Below are 17,724 nucleotides of genomic sequence, written 5' to 3' on the forward strand. Positions count from 1 at the left end.
AATGTATCCACTTCGTCTAGATTTTCCAGATTTTTGAATACAGGCTTCTGCACTACTCCCTTATGATCCTTTGGATTTTCATGGCATCTGTTGTAATGTTCTTTCTTTAAAAAGGCAATATTTTTAGTCTACTTATTTCATTATATACCATACCACAATTGTAAGGTTACCGTCCCCCTTTCCTCTCAAAGTTTAATACCTTGGTTCTTGTCACTTCCTTTGGTTATTTTGCGAAGCGTTTGTTGACTCTTTATCATTTCAAATTTGTTGACTGTGTCATTTCAAAGAAGTGAGTATATAACTGATTCTTTGTAATATCTTTTTACTCTAGCTCATTAATTTCTGCCTTGATTCGGGGTTTGGATCAGCCTCTTTTTTTTTTCTCTAGGGCCTCAAAGTGAATTGTTAAATCATTTACTTCTCTGTAAAGGACTTACAACTATATACTTTCCTTTTAAAGTTGTCATAGCTGTATCCTCATAGTTCTGTTCAGTTGTACCCTCATTTTCATTTGATTCTAGACAGTTTTAATTTTCTCCCTCTTCAACGTACTGGCTGTCCTGCAGCCATCCCTAATATCTATGTCTTGATTCATATTTTTATCCTACTATGATCTGATAAGCTACAGCAATTATTTGATTTATTTTCTATTTGTTAAGATTTGCTCTGACTCTTGGAATATAATCTGTTTTGGAGACTATTCCATGGGATGTTGAGAAGAATGTGTTTTTCTCAGCCATTGAGTAGAATCTTATGTCTGTAAGATCTGTTTGATTTGTGGGACTGGCAAACTACTTTTGGAATGTATTGGGCAATACCTAATAAAAGGAATGTGCATATTTCTCTGTGTCTAGACACAAGGACAGCTTCCTGTTCTTGGGATCTACCCTAGAGAATGGCTTGTGAGCATGCACAGAGGGGTGTGTTTGAGCACTGCAGCGCCGATTAGGGGGAGAACAGAAATCAGTCTGTCTGTCTGTCTGTCTGTCTGTCTCTCTCTCTCGTCTTTGGTAAGGTTTGCTTTGCTGAGCAGAGCTGTGGCACAAAGATACTTTTCAGAGTGGGCTTCTGAAGCAGACATAGGTTTACCATGTTGGAGTTCGCTGGTGGTCATATGTTGGCCTGTTACATAAATACCTCTCAGTATTTATGAGGAGTTCAACTGAAAAATAAACACAGACATTTTAAAAAGAAAGTTGATATTTGTTTCCTTTTCGTTCTTTTTCTGTTTTATTTGTCTCGCTTTTTGGTTTTGTTTTGTTTTATAGCCTTCCCAGTTCCTAGCCTCAAGGCTCAGATTTCTTACCATTTTGTAACTTTTTTAAAAATTTAAATCCAAGTCCCTTCTCATCACAGGACTGAAATCTCTCCCAGGTACCCACGACGTGTTCAGAGTTTCTTCAGACATCTGCTTGTCTCAGGTATTCTCTAGTCAGCAGCAAGTTGAGCAGGTTGGACCCAAGCTGTCAGTTATTCTCTAGCATCTTTGATGTTTAGCGGAAGTTAGAACTGAAGAGACAACTCAACCTCTAATAATTGCTCCAGTGTGTGCATTGGCATGCAAATTTAGTCATACCCAGGGGAGAGGCTTGTTTGTTGTATGACAGATATTTAGAATGGAAAGAAATAATGCACTTTCAGTCAAGGATTCTCAGAGTACATGATAAGCACTTCTTCAAGGCAGAGGTGTGGGGTACTCCTCCTGCTGCTTGTCTCTAGCGTTTTCAGCTTCCAGAGGGCCTTGTCATATCAAGCTCCTGGAGTGCTCACACTTCAACTTCCCCCTTTTCTTTCTGCTGCTTCTTCCGTGGTAAACAGACAACTCCTTGGGAACGTCCTCTGCTGGCCATCTCCGCCATATTGCACACTTAGCTCAGACCGCAGCTGGCACTGTGTGGCTCTGGCCGTTCCGAGAATGGAGCATTCATCGGCTTTCCTTCTGGAGGAAGTGGGTCTTCTCTCGTCCCATGTGTCTCTCTATGTGCAAAGGGCTGTCTGGCATTGGTGCTAATGGGTAAAGGAAAAGGATCTTTCTGTGATAAAAACCCTGCTCAGGAGCCAATTCCAGATGCTGTTAAGTCATTCTTTCCCTTGTATTCAAGGGTGTTGTGAAGAGTTGAGGGATGAACAGTCACTTTGTCATGGTGAGACCAGGTTGATGAAGGATAACACGAGATATATAAGTAGTGAGAGGGCTTCGCTCAGCCACCGTGTCCAGATGCTACTTTGTACCTGACCTGGTCCTGGTTTTCCAGAAACTTCCCTCCAGGATCCTATGAAGTATGTACTCGCTTTGTAGTTGATTGAGGTTCTCAAATAAACTGGGGCCATTAGAGAAGGACTACAGGGGCCTTGGGTGAGATGTGTTTATTTTTTTCAGTTTTCAAGTGATACATTTTCATGTTTTTGAGACTTCCTGTCCAGATTTGGAGAACTCCCTATGATATGTGCTGATTTTACCCCAGCATTTGGCATCATGGCTGTCACAGTTATCCTGCTGTTGTTACCTGTAATACTGTCCTGCTTTAGGAAGGTGGTAACTAGACCCCACAATTCTTCACTGGAAGAGAACTGGATCTGTTTAATTTTGTATGTCTAATATTGTTTACAGCATGTTGTGTCTGATAGCTTCTAAACAGATGTTTATGTGCAGGAAAGATGCTGACTGTTAGAGAACACAATCAGAGTCGCTGTACTTTCCCCCATTTCTTCCAAAATTTTTTTGTTCTTTCTCCTGTAGTTTCAATATTCTTAGACAAAAATTTTAGACAGTTTGCATCATAATGGTACAGCTTCATTCATATATATTTATTATTTTTTCTTAAAAAAATCATACAGCTTTGCTGTGTTGCCAAGGCTGATCTTGATGAGTCTGTCACCTCCCTCAGATTGGTACAGCAGCTGTGTGTTCCCACACCTGGCTTCCACACTTGGCTCTTTTAGACACGATGGCTTTTCTTTACCTTAGCCTTTGTCTTTTGTATCATAAGTTTAGATATCATACCTAATTTTTGTTTAGTTTCCTTGTTACCTTAAGTGCTTGCTGGCTTTGTCTGCCATCTTTTGCTTGTGGTGAATTTTTTCCATGAAGGTTTTCTGTCTTAGGCTTAGAAAGAAGTTCCTCTTCAGTGGATATTTCATCTCTGGTGTTGCAGGTTGCCTGGACAGAGAGCATATCATTCCAGCAAGGTTTTGGTTTTCTTTATAGCAACAAAGGGACACCATTGATCTAGAATTAATTTTTAAACCTATTTTCAGTTTGAAAGTTTCTGTATTACAAAGTATTTTTTTTTAGCATTTTATTGTTGTAAACAGGCACCTTGATCAAGGCAACTCTTATAAAGGCAAACATTCAGTTGGGGCTGGCTTACAGTTTTAGAGGTGCAGTCCATTATCATCATGGCGGGAAGCATGGCAGCATGCAGACACACATGCTGCTGGAGGAGCTGAGAGTCCTACATCTTGATGTAAAGGCAGCCAGAGACTATCATCTGAACTGGGTGGAGCCTGAGCATAGGAGGAGACCTCAAAGCCCACCCCCACAGACACATTTCCTTCAACAAGGCCATATCTCCTAAGAGTGACATTCCCCATGGGTCAAACCTATTCAAACCACCACACTCAGTATTATAAATTCAAAATTCTAAGCCACAGAGAGGAAATCCTGAGGATACAGATGCATAGTAGAGAGTTTCACCCCCTAATCAGGAGCCTAGGACAAGGTACCCCCTGCTACCTGCTTATATGAATACTTGAGTTTTCTTTAGTCCAGACTTTCACTTGCAAGGCCAGTTCTTCTGTGAAGGTCTCAGTTCTAGTGCTGCATTCCATCTCCCCTCTCCAGGCCTGATTTTGTAGGACCTGGTGCATCAACATGCCCTGCTGTATAAGCACCTTCTGCTTCCAGCTTCCCTTCCCAAGTCACTTTCTATTTTCTTTTTCTCTTCAGTTTCTTGTAAGCTTCATTGTAAGGAGGTTTACTGTACTCATTACATTCCCCCCTGTGTGGTTTTGGGAGAACTCTAGAGGAAAACTATCCTGGTTAGTTTTTCTTGTCAACTCAACACAACTTACTTCATCTAAGAAGAGAACAACTGAAGACTTGCCTCAATCAGATTGACCTTGGCCATGCCTATGAGAGAGTGTCTTGATTGTTGTGTGAAGACCAAGCCCACCATGGTTGTACCATCCTTTAGCATGTGTAGATCTAGACCCTCCCTGTCCTCAAGAAGCACACGGAGCAGTTTGTGCAGGATCAGTATGGAAATTATGTAATCCAACATCTACTGGAGCATGGTCGCCCTGAGGATAAAAGCAAAATTGTAGCTGAGATCTGAGGCAATGCATTTGTATGGAGTCAGCACAAGTTTGCAAGCAATGTTGTGGAGAAGTGTGTCACTCACGCCTCACCTACAGAGTGTATTGTGCTCATTGATGAAGAATGTACCATGAATTACGGTCCCCACAGTGCCTTATATACACTGTGATGAAGGATCAGTCTGCCAACTATGTGGTCCAGAAGATGATCAATGTGGCCGAGCTGGGTCAGCGGAAGATTGTCATGCACAAGATCTACCCACACATCGCGATGCTTAGGAAGTACACCTATGGCCAGTACATCCTGGCCAAGCTGGAGAAGTACTACACGAAGAATGGCATGGACTTGGGGTCCATTTGTGGTCCCCCTAATGGTACCATCTGAGCCATGAACCCATCCCTGTCCCACTGACCTCACTGACCCCAGCAGATCCAACCAGCAACCAAAGGTGCCCAGCTCAGAGTTGGAAGTGAGCACTGGCTGCTCTGGCCTTCTCCCTCCTCCAAACTGGAGTCAGACCCACTTGTGGCAAGGCCTTTGTAAATTTCATTCTATTACACACAACATGTACTAATTACTTTTTTAATTGCCTTGCTGTTCAGTGATGTACAGGAACTTGTACATAGATAATCAGTGTATATGGGAGGCCACATGCTTTGTTCAATGTTGTATCTATATTCCACATGTGGACACTTTCAGGTTTAACAAAAAAAGTTTTAAAAAAGACAAAAAAAAGGTTTTTTGACTCATTTGCCTTGTGGCAAGTTTTATAAATAGCTGTTCCCCACCTCCTCATTTTATTAAAAAAAAACTGAGAAATTTGAATTTTAGTTAAATGATCTCTTCTGTAGATTGTCTCTAAACAATGTGTGGTCTTTATTTTTAAAAAACACAGAACTTTGGAATCTGAAAAAAATAAAGTTTAATGAAGCTGAGTGGTGGCACACGCCTTTAATCCCAGCACTGGGGAAGTAGAGGAAAGTGGATCTCTGTGAGTTAAAGTCCAGCCTGGACTACAGAGTGAATTCTAGGAAAGCCAGGGCTACACTGAGAAATACTGTCTCTAAAAACCAATCCCTTACTTCCCAAAAACCAAAGTTAGCTGAGTATGAGACAGTAAGTAGCACTGCTTCATGGTTTCTGCTTGAGTTTCTGATCTGACTTCCTCAATGATGGATGTATAAGCCAAATAAACTCCTTTCTCCTCCAAGTTGCTATTGGTAGTGGTGTTTATCATAGCAACAGAAAACAAACTCAGAACAAAAGGAGTTTAGACTGCCAAGGGAAATTCTAAAATGATATCCTCTCATTTTTATTAAGAAAAATACTTCACATTGGGATCATGACAGATAATTCTCCCACATCAGTTTGCTGTGTTGGGAGAATCTATAACCTGTGCAGGGCTCAGCTTCTTTTTCTTTTAAATGACGATAATAAAATTCGAGAACACAGTTGTGCGTCTCTGCCGGTAGGGAGGTTTTATAGCCAAGCAGTTTGGAAAAGGTAAAATGAAAGAGTGCTATAATTACCAAATAGGCATGCCTCTTCCAAACACTCTAGGGTAGCGCTAGCCTAGCACTGCTAGCCTAGAACTCATTTCCAGCAGCAGCACAGCTGGTGTCTCCTTCCCGAGATCAATCCTTGCCTCCTATTCTTATAAGCTGACACCAGTGGTTTGACTTATGACAGAGTGATGCCCATTGTCTAGTCACTGTGATACTATCTATGTCTCTGTCTTTCATCCTTGGCTCATGGTCCTTTTACATTGTTTGTTCCTTGCTGAAGAGCAGGTGTTAGCAACCTTGGTCAGCAATGAAGATGTACTATTTTTGGCTAGGATCTTTCTAGTCCATGATTCTCTTCTTTGCTTTGGTAAGCAGGTCTCCATTGCAGTGACATGTCTATCATGTCACTGAAGGGGGACAGTAGTTCTTTTGCATTTGAAGCAGTTCTTATGTAAGCTACCAGAATCCTTTGTATGTCTATTAACAGCGATACTTGGATTCATATTAAGAATTTTTTCAATATGATCTCATACCATACACTTTCTTACTATTATTGAAACTTATGTTTTAACAAGTTGTGTCGTATAAAGGACCTCAGAGTCAGCAAATCTGGCCATGTAATGATAGACCAACGAAATCTGCAAAGTAGGGAGAGAAGCTGGAATTTATTTTCTTTTTATTTTAGTCCAAGTCCTCAAATAGAGCATTAACTTTGCTTCAGGTCAGATGAAGTCATAATTTGAGCTAGGATTAACAGTATTTAAATCACTTGGGCAAGGCTGAATTTGTTCAACCAAGCCCTCGATCTAATTCCATTCACAAAAGAACACACAATTATATAACTTTTGCCCTAATACCTGAGAAAAATTTAAGCAGGCATAGTGAGGAGTTTTGAGAAAGTAGCAAGTTAAGATAACAAATGTTTGTAGGAGAATAGAAAAACCAATGAAAAAAGAAAATATTTGTGTCTTAGATGGTTTTGTAGTTTACCAGCTAAAAGCACATACTTGATTCTTATATTAGCACGTAGGTTTTCACACAACCTTTGTTGTAAAGGCTAGGGTAATTCACAGTTCACCATGGCCACTTATATGGTTGCTTTTTAGTTGTAAAGTGTTTTGTTCCTAGTTATCAGTAGAGTTGCCTGCTCATACTTGCATGGTTTAAGTTCCCATATCATTCAAGCTGCTCGTTTTATTTGTCAGTCCATAAAACCACTTACTAGGTCTCCCAAAGGCTTAAGTGGTTTGAAGATCAGGCCCTGTCTTGTCCCGTCTGCTGTCTGTTTCTGACAGGACACGCACAAAGCAATAGTCTAAAAGAGACAGCGGGAAAGGGAGGGTCTGGACTGTGTGAGAAAATAACTCATGAGAATATTATCCTTGGGCTAATAAAAGGTCTTTAGGGCGATTGTCTAATGAAATGGTGACAGGAGTAATAGCATCAACAGCGAGTCCCAGGAATCTCAGGCAAAGGGGAGGCTGTGGAAGTGACCGTGCTTACAGCTGATGTAGTTCAGGCAATGGAGGGGCTGCGGAAGCAGCCATGCAGTTCAGGCAGTTTCCCCAAGTGGCTCAATTGTTGCCAGTGTAAAGACAAGGAGGAATAAGAGCTACTGTTTACATCCAGGAAATTTTAACTTTGGAGGATTTTTTAAAGTTCATCGCAGAAATTAATATATCTGTCTATCACTTTAGGGCATGCATTTTTAAACATCATAGCTTCGTTTTCAAAGCTGGGTGATCTTTCTACCCCCTCTTCTGTGTTGTTCCTGAGTAGTATATAGATGCAGTAGCTGTGTTGCAGCTGCGTCCATTGAGCCTGGGCTCCTCCATTGAACAACTTTGCATTGTATTCAGTCTCAATTTACTGTAGAGCGAGGCTTCTCTGATGAGACCGAGATAGCTACCTTTATCTGTGTCTATAAAGATAAGATCTAGAATGTAGCTGCAAAATGGTCCTTGGCTAGCGCAAGGCAGAAGTAGATTCTGTTTAAAATCCATGAACTCATTAGCCCTGGGGAAGGCTGGCTAAGTGTCTAATAACAGGCATGGTCTCTCTCTTGTTGATGGCCTTACATCCATTTAGACAACTGTTGGTTATCACCACTAGGTGAGCCCCACTGTGGCACCTCTAGGGATATCTTGCTATATTGATTTTGTCTTCGGTGGGTCATCAGTGTCACAGCTGGGTGGACTGTTATGCTAATCTCCCTTGATTGTGCACACAGTACCTTTTGGTACTATAGAAGATAGACTGCAGGAAGGAGACTTTCAGGTGAGATCCAGCTTACATAAGTGTGCAGTATCTTGAGCAACAGGGGCATTCTTTAACCCTTTGAGAGAAATCTAAGGTCACCAGTATTAGTCTATATTGTTTTGGGGGAACCATTTGTATTATCTGACCAGCCACTTGCAGAGAGGTTTCTCATTACTCATACTGAAGTTTTTATTAAACTCACCTGCATAGGTTGGCCTTCAACCTTAGCTACTAGCATGGACCTCAGAGTGACTGGCGGCCACCTTAACCTCCAGCCTCCACTGACTGCTGTATGCTTTGATATTGTTTATTTTAGGATTCTGAGAAACGAACCCCGCTTCATGTGGCCGCGTTCCTGGGAGATGCAGAGATCATCGAACTCCTGATCTTGTCAGGTAAATAACTCCTGTATTCAAAAGTTCATGGACGCTTGGTGACGAATCTGCTAGACTGGCAATTACAGCGAACAGAGCAGAATTTCTTTGCTTTGCTCATCCAAGTTTATTTGATCAGTAATTTATCTGCACATGAAACACAATAAAAGAAATTATTGTTTGGCCATGATTCTTTTTTTTTTTTTTTTTTTTTTTTTTTTTGAGACAGGGTTCCTGGCTGCCCTGGAACTCACTGTCTAGACCAGGCTGGCCTCAAATCCGCCTGCCTCTGCCTCCCAAGGGCTGGGATTAAAGGAGTGTGCCACCACTGCCTTTATTATTTTATCTTGCTTTAAAAGTTTTGGTTCCTGTCTATCTTGTCAGACTTGGCGTTACAGACAAACTCAGTACACTGGATATCTTGGGCTTTTTTTTTTTTTTTAATTGTAAGTAAAGAAAACTGGTTTAAAGTCTACACAGACACATATATAGTATATATCCTTTATGAATTTATACCCTCTGTATAGCACAAAGTATATATACTAAGGGCACATATATATTTAAATATTACAAAATAATACTAGTTTTCTAACATGCACTTATTACAATATTACAATAAAGGTTTAAAAGCAGAAAACAAACATAAGGGGCCACGTCAGCTTCTAGTTAGAGGCTTCACTGAGTAGGCAGGTGGGGTGTTGAAACTCCCCATGGAAAGGCACCCTTTTCCCATATTTTATAGTTTTAAAAATCGGAGCCAAATATGTGAATCATGTCATATCTAATCTCCATTCCTTCTATGAGATTCTCTTTTTCATTCCTCTGTACTTTTAACATTTTGTCAGATTTAAAGGTGTGAAAGCTTTCAGTTCTAGAATCTTGTACATTCAGAACCTCTTACCAAACAGATTTCTAAAACCATTATGTTTTTTCATTTTTTTTCCCATTTGAATGCTCACTAGACAGATCCCTGGAATAAACTTGAATACTGCTCGTATCCTCCATGTAGACTGTATGTGGGCCAATTTGCTTTCCCATCTCCTGGTTTCTGTTTGGAGAGATTAAAATCTGGAGGAAATGCCATTGTCCACAAACTAGGCAAAAGGCCTGTACTAAGGGTTTGCCTTTGTCTGCAGTAGTGAGGGGAAATGTGATGTAAAGGTGAGTGGGGCCATGCATTTACCAGCTGTGAATACACCAAGGTGAAGAAGAACTGTGCTGTATCCCAGGGAAGGCTCAAGTTGCCTTTGGGTTTATGGTGTCCCTGTCTGTTCCCTGGGTGAATTTCTCTACGAAAGAAGTATGTGGAAGCAAGTGAGCCTGTGCTCCCAGCACAGCTAGACTCTGTGTTCTCAGAACAGATCTTTCTTTTGACAACCTAAGGGTGTTCTGGGCTGTGGTTCAAACAAGCATGCGTGGTGGGGGTTGACACAGACCTCAGGTAAGAGCCAGCGCATACCTGGATGGTTACCTTTGAGGCCGAAAATGGTCTACGGAAAATCATAGACAGTATCAAATGTGTAAAATAAAGAATTGTATGGTGACGACACCTAATGATTCCAAGATTAATATGATCACCAAGATATCATCATTCAAGGTGAGCGTCCCTTTCTCCGAAAAGTCTCAAGTCCTAAATGTTGCAAGTGCTGAAATGTCATCTGCTGCCACAGTGTGAGTTCTACACCTGACGTACTGTGACGAGCCCCTGTCAAAGTGCAGATACACTACAATATGTCTAAGGCACGTATGAGGCAGGAACGAAGTTCATGTATAGGCTTGGGTCAGATAGACCAAAAATCCCCCCTCCAAATTAAAACTGTGCAACACTTCTGGGCTCAGGCAGTTTGGATAAGGGATGTTCAGCTTGTATTAGAAGATGTCCCAGAGGCAGCAGACATGGCTCAGTAGTTCAGAGGACCTGGGTTCAGTTTTCAGCATCCACATCAGGCAGCTCAGAACTGCCTGGAATTTCAGTTTCCAGGCATCCAACAGCCTCTTTCATTTTCTGCAGGTATTTGCTCTCGCTCTCGCTCTCTCTCTCTCTCTCTCTCTCTCTCTCTCTCTCTCTCTCTCCCTCCCCCCCTTAAAAATTATATCACAGGGCAGGGGCAAAGGCAGGAAAATGGGCAAAGGGAGTGGCTGAGAATAAGTTAAATTAGCCTCAGGTTCATGCTCCACCTGCCTTAGCTTTGAAAGGGAAGCTCTTAATTCTACATCATGAGGGTCACCCACATGGGACCAGTGTGACTTGATAAGCTTGGTCTCATGTCACCTTCATGTGACACAGAATCCTAGTCTTCTGTCCCTGTGGCTGATTCAGGAGTATCAGGAGAAGCTGTTGTATGCATCTTAATCTGTAGACCCATTTGGTCTTAGAATTACTGATTGGGAAAAATTTTTTTTAAAAAAAGTTACTGATTGGTTAATCTCTTTGATTTAGTGTTGGTTCAGTTTGCAAGACATTTTTTTCTCCTTTTCCCCCTTTCACCCATCAAATTGAGAAAGTTCTGTAGCAATTTATTCAACAGAGGCCAACTTTTGCAGTGTGTGTAGTTCCCATTTTCCCCAAAAGGACTTTTATCTAATTTATATTTTAATATCCCTAAAGAAGTATCATACGACTATAGTGATTTTCAGTCCTGAGATTTCATCTGGCAGCTGACCCTTTGGGGAATCCAACCACACTGTTTTCTCATTTCATAATGAATGAGGCGCTAATGATTCCCATGTTGAAGAAATAATTTAACCTTGCCAAAATAGCTTGTTACAGCTGTGCTCTCTGCTGCTGAGCAAACTCTCAGAGAATGCAAAAACCCAAGCTCACTAAGTTACTACTGACTTTGTCTCCTATTAACCAGGCAGATAGAGCCCTGAATATCTCTGTGTGGACATGTTGGGGGCGGGGCAGGGCAATGTCTTCAGGATAAACAGGCCTTGCAGATTCTTTCTTATCACTGCTTGCCACTCTGGCTTGATTTCCTCATCTGACTCAGCTTCTGTTTGGGAACTGGCCAGGTCAGGATCAAGGCACCAATCGGAGGAGTGGGCAGTGAGAACTAGTCAGTGGTGGAACACTAAGGTTGAGGTAAGGAAAGCAGAGGGCCCATGGGAAAATGGCCACAGCAGAAAATCTTATAGAAAGCTTCAGGATGAACTAGGGTGGTGGAGTCTTGGTTTGGAGGAAGAAATGTGTATGCATGCTCTACTGTGAGAGTTTGCCAGGTCTAACTGCTCAGTATGAAATAAACTTAGCACGGTCTGGGGAAGTAGCTCAGTCAGTAAAGTGCTTGCTGTGTACGCAGCTATATAAGTAATTCAGCAGCTATATAAATAATTGGGCATGGTGGTGTGTGCTTGTGATCCCAGCATTGAGCAGGTGGAGACAGCAGGATCCCAGGTCTGCTGGCCAGCCAAGATAACCTAATTGGTGAGCTCTGGGTCTAAGTAAGACTTTTTCTCAAGGAACAAGGTGGATAGATGTTGAGGAATGATCCCAGAGGTTGACCTGTAGCCCACACACGTGTGTACTGTCACAAACACACAACATCTACAAGCCTGCACAGATACTACATGTACCAAAATCTATGCTACTAAACAAGTGATAGTTTTGCAAAATGATTTCCTGTGATTTTTTTTTTCCTTAGTTATGGTTACTAGTTATAGTGCCAGTTGTCCACAGAACTGGTGGCACAGGGTCCTTTATACCTTTGTGCCTAACAGATATTCATTCTTTGTGCATGGATTTGAGTTTTTTTAAAAAATTGATAAAGGAGTTTGATTAAACAAAACAGAACTGATCATGAGCACAAATCCGGAGAATTAATGTGCTTCGGTCTGGTGAGTGTGCAAGCTAGCTCTAGCAGCAACTTCAAGAAGCAATTTCCACACATGACATTATCACACACGTTTCCAAGGTGACTCCTGAGCTGTAGGAAGATCTGGTCTGTTTGACAGAAGAAAAATCCAATAGCAATGTAATTGTTCTATATTATAGTCATAGTTCATTTACTCTTTCTTGAGTGTTTCTTACCTCAGTTAGCTGATTAGCCAATCTTTGGACAGACTCACCTTCTGAATTGATTGTTTTTGGTCAGTAAGGGTCTCTCATCATTTAGTCCATGCTAATCACCTCACTTCTCTCCCCCCCCCCCCCTTACACTTCTGGATAACAAGGCTAATAACAGAAATATAGCCTCTGGAAAAGATGCCAGAGTTCCCTTTACTTCCCAGACTGAAGGACTGCTCCCTTTAGTCCCTGACTGAAACAGGGAGGTAACAGGGAGAAAGGAAGACCCTGCCTCACTGGGAGTTAGAACTGTGCTTGATCATTTTTAGCTGAGCTTTTGTTCTAGAGAGCCAGTTATAGTTAATGCTTATTTTTGTGATTGAGAATTGTAATGTCCTTGGGTAAAAGAGCATTTGCCTCTAAATCGTCAGCCAGGCAGACTGTGTCCTTCAGTGGTGCTGACAGGCAGGTAAATAACGCAGGGAAAAATCAGTTATGAATATTCAATGAAGGACCCAAACCATCTGACACCCAGCCCTGAGAGGTAAATAAGAGTCTCCAAGGTGTGGAGAGGAAGGGGATGGGGAGGCAGAGGGAACCAGGGAGAGAAGGGGGAGGAGGGAGAGGCAGAGGGGGTGAGGTGGGGTGGGTGGGGGTGGGGGATGGGACAGGGAGAGGTAGGGGGAACATGCAGATAACACTGCTTTTGTCATAGCTCAGGGAGGAGCCTTCCAGGCAGCACAGAGGCAAAGTGGGCCTCCTGCTGAGCCTGCAAGACTGGATGGAGGACCACTGCAGTGACTAAGGGGTCTGTTTCTTCCACTCTAAGGAGAGTTTAACAGTTCTTAAGCACCTGACAGCATCCATGCTGGTGAGCCCGCACTGTCTCAGACCCTGCAGGCAATGGCCATGTTCCTCCTTGGGACCATTTTAATATAGACAGCTGTATTTGTATCTGCATAAAGCTAATTATAATCAGTAGGTAATAGTGATAGCAATAACAATGCCACCAGGTAAATGTACATTCAAAAATTATATGAGGGAGCTGGGCAAAGAATATGAACTAAGAAATCCTCAGAAAATTTATTACAAGCATAATTGAAAATATTTGAACTTGGTGTTAAAGAAAAAAATTGACACAGCATTTTCCTCCAACTAGATTTGCAATACTTTTAAACTACACACACACACACACACACACACACACACACACACAATTTTGGTGACTTTAAGCATATGCATATACTCTCATGAAATCATTGCTATAATAAAAATGATACTATCTATCACCTTCAGAAGTTTCTCCCCCCACCTTTTGGGATATAACCTGTGCACTCTGTCCTTGCCAGTGTAGATTCAGATTCACTATACTTAAGATAACGGGTAATGTAAAGTATTGGTGAAGACATGGGAAAACTAAGCAGTCTTAGACACTGTGAGTGTGAATCATCATGCTGTGGGAGCTTAGGCACCATCAAAGCAAAAGGCATGTATTACCTGTGACACATAAAGTCCATCTTTAATTACCTGTCCTAGACAAATGCTTACATACTTACACTAGAAGTCACTTTATGAATGCCGGTTATTTGCAGGTTTTGCAAAGCTATTGGGAATAACCAAATTATCTATCAAAATAAGAACTGTATAAAATGACATATTTGTATTGGAATATATGTAGCAATGAGAAGGAATTGACTCACTGTGGCAACCTAGATGCATATAAAATACATCTTGTTAAAGGTAACAAGGAACTTGAGTATGAGAGAAAAACAACTTATGTGAAACACACACACACACACACACACACACACACACACACACACGCATGGGCGTTGACACTCCTTATATTTTAGCCAGACATGGTGGCACATACCTGTAACTGTAGGACTTGAAGGCTGAGATCTGAAGATTGGTGAGTTCAAGGCCAGCCTGGACTATACAGGGAGTTCCAGATCAGTTTGTACTAAAGAATAAATCTGCATCTCAAAAAAGAAAACAAAATTAAACAATTTCAGGAGAGCTTATTTTCTCATACTCTCTCTCTCTCTTTCTCCCCCCCATCCCCCCTGGTATGTATGTGTTTGTGTGTATATATAGGTGTGTACATGTGGAGATCACGGGTCTCACGGGTCGGTGTTGGTTGTCATCTCCTTCACCTTATTTTTGAGATAGGAATTTACTGTTTACTGATTGGCTACAGTTTCTAGCTAGTGAGCTCCAGAGTTCTCTGTCTCTGCCCTCAGCCTGGCTTTAAAAAATATGGCTTCTGGCCAGGCAGTGGTGGTGCACGCCTTTAATCCCAGCACTTGGGAGGCAGAGGCAGGCAGATTTCTGAGTTCGAGGCCAGCCTGGTCTACAGAGTGAGTTCCAGGACAGCTAGGGCTACACAGAGAAACCCTGTCTCAAAAAACAAAAAAACCAAAAAACCAAACAACCAACCAAAAAAAACAATGTGGCTTCTGTGCTCAAGGCTCTTCCCTACTTACAGGGGAAAATTTCCTGAACAGAACACCAATAGCTTATGCTCTAAGATCAAGAATTGACAAATGGGTCCTCATAAAATTGCAGAGCTTCTGTAAGGCAAAGGACATAATGTGTGTGTACTTTGTCAAAGTATAAACACTAGGCCTATATCCAGCTCTTAGGATGGTGTGAGGCCTGCTTGATATTTGCTACCTCAATGCCAAAGAAACGGCTTTAGAAATAATAACCATGCACTTAGTTAACTAGAGAAATGTGGTTGAAGCACTTTGTGCTAACATTATACATAATGAAGATGTAAGAAAAGGTGGGTGATTTTAAAGGGGCTTACTAGCTCCCAGGATGCTCTATCAGGAGCTAAAGGGATGACTGACATTTCTGTCTCAACCAGAAGCTGTATAGCAACCACTAGATTCTAGGAGTCTCTTGGTGCCAACACTTAGGGAAAAAAATCATCTCAGATTTCTTTTTTACCAATGGGTTTTTATTTTAAAATTCATCAGTTTTTGCTTTATTTTAATCATATCTGGGTTTCCTTAGCCCTAGGACTCAATAACACTTGAGTTTTTACTTTAAAAAAAATGCTTAATGAGGTTGGAGGGGAAGCCCAGCAGGTTTTTGCTGCTCCCCCAGAGGACCTGAGTTCAGTTCCCAGCACCCACATGAAGTGACTCAGAGTCCCCTGCAATTCTACCTCCAGGTGATCTGACACTCTATTATATCCTCTTTGCACTCTCTCTCTCACACACACACACACACAGACACACACACACACACAGTTCTTTAAAGGAAGAAAAAGAATGTACTCATGGGGCCAGCAAGAAGGCTCAGTAGGTTAAGATGTTCACCACAAGCCAAGCCTGACAATCTTAGTTTTATCTCTGGATTCCAAGAACCTAGTGGAAAGCATACACACAGATTAATGTAAAAAAAAAAAAATTAAAAAGTGTGCATCTGGAGCCTGGAGAGATGGACCAGCAGTTTAGAGCCCTTGTTGGCTCTTGCAGAAGACCTAGTTGTGTGGTTCCCAGCACCCACACAGTGGTTCACAACTATCGGTGTCTCTGATTCCAGGGGTTGCATGCACATGTACATGTATACATGCAAGCAAACACTTGCATACATAAAATACATTTTTAAAATTTAAGTGAAAATTTAAAACAATATCCTTATTCGTTATTTCATAGTTGATAGTTCTTTGTGTTGAGCTATCATTTTCGCAGCCATTGACCATCTTAGCCATAGATTTTGGGGTGGATGAGATATCGGGGTGACTTTGAAATAAGAACTGCTAATAAATACAAATTCTAGTACTTTGTGATATGTGAAATGACCTCCCACCTCTCTGACTCTCTCAAGCACCCAGGAAAGCATTGAGCAGGGAAGTATTGGTTGGTATGTGGTTAGCCTTATTCTACAGATTAGAAGCTATGAGTCCTTAGAATAGTGGCTGCTGAAGTCTAAATACAAGTCCCAGGCTTTGTCCATAAACCCCACCATCTGTCCAACCCATTTCACTTCAGAGCATTTAGCTCAGAGACTCTCATTCTATTGTGGTCTTCACACAGGTAAGGGACTTAAAAAAAAAAATTCAGACTGGATAAAATTTAATGAAAAGTTGATTTTCAAGTTGTCTTAACTTTGTTTAACATTAAGCTTATCAGTGCTCTCAACCTTGACAGCTTGCTACAATAAGCTTAAGCTCTCAAACAAAACAACGCTGTGTTGATAACATCTCAAACAGAAGAAGTGAGATGGGAGGGGGAGGGGTTGTGTGGGTTCCCCTTTGTTTGAGGAGTATGCTGGTTTCTGTGATGAATGCTGTTGATGGTACTTGTTTACAGATAAAAATACTATCAGTTCTGTGCTTCATTATTTCTTTAAGTCTGTGGCTTAAATAGTCTTTTACCTGCAGAAATCTCCTGATACCCTTCTAGAAGGTTTTTGCCTTTCTAGAAGGTTCTGTGTTTAAACTCTGTTTCCACCTGACTCACTTCCTCAGCTTTTATCCTCAGGTTGCCCCTCTTTCCTTTCTTTTCCTTACCCCTTTAATTTCTTTTATTCATTCCCCTACTCCACCCTCATGAGGGTCTTCACTCTCCTAAGACCTAAATGGACGCTTCTCACTGCATCTATAGGTACCATCTCCTTCTTCCTGTTCACAGCTCTTTTATGAAATAGTCTCGAGCTGTATCTTAGTTAGGGTTTTACTGTTGTGAACAGACACCATGACCAAGGCAACTCTTGTAAGGACAACATTTAATCGGGGCTGGCTTACAGGTTCAGAGTATTAATCAAGGTTGGAGTGTGGGAGCACCCAGGCAGGCATGGTGCAGGAGTCGCTGAGAATTCTACATCTTTATCTGAAGGCCTCTAGGAGAAAATTGACCTCCAGGCAGTTAGGATGAAGGTCTTAGAGCACAGCCCCACAGTGACACACACTTCCTTCAACAAGGCTACAACCATTCCAAGAAGGCCACACCTACTTCAACAAGGTCACACCTCAAAATACCCTATTCCCTGGGCCAAGGACATTCGAACCACCACCTGCTGACAGAAGGATTTATCAAAACCTTGAACCAAAGACTTTGTAGGATGTTTCTATTGTTCCAATGTATCTTTGGAAGTCTTGCTCCCAAGGGAAGTTTTAGAAATGTCAAGGGAACATGGTATATTCTGTTTTCCAGGAGTCCATTCATATGTAGCTTTCATTCATATCCTGTGCTATGACCTGGTTTCAGTGAAGCATGGATCATGTCTCACAGTATGAGCCAGTCTTGT

At 41.6% G+C, this 17,724-nt stretch overlaps 1 protein-coding gene across 2 annotated transcripts in view; it reads left to right on the forward strand.

The window, feature by feature from the left end:
• The window catches only part of Ankrd44 (ankyrin repeat domain 44), a 299,425-nt gene that overhangs the window by 136,141 nt on the left and 145,560 nt on the right, over window positions 1-17,724 (forward strand). For both annotated transcript variants that reach the window (XM_052193557.1, XM_052193558.1), the window contains exon 3: window positions 8,399-8,477. In XM_052193557.1, the coding sequence (XP_052049517.1) occupies window positions 8,399-8,477 (79 nt within the window). The remainder of the gene's footprint in view (window positions 1-8,398; window positions 8,478-17,724) is intronic.

The sequence above is a fragment of the Apodemus sylvaticus genome, chromosome 9, assembly GCF_947179515.1.
Source record: "Apodemus sylvaticus chromosome 9, mApoSyl1.1, whole genome shotgun sequence".
NCBI lineage: Eukaryota > Metazoa > Chordata > Mammalia > Rodentia > Muridae > Apodemus > Apodemus sylvaticus.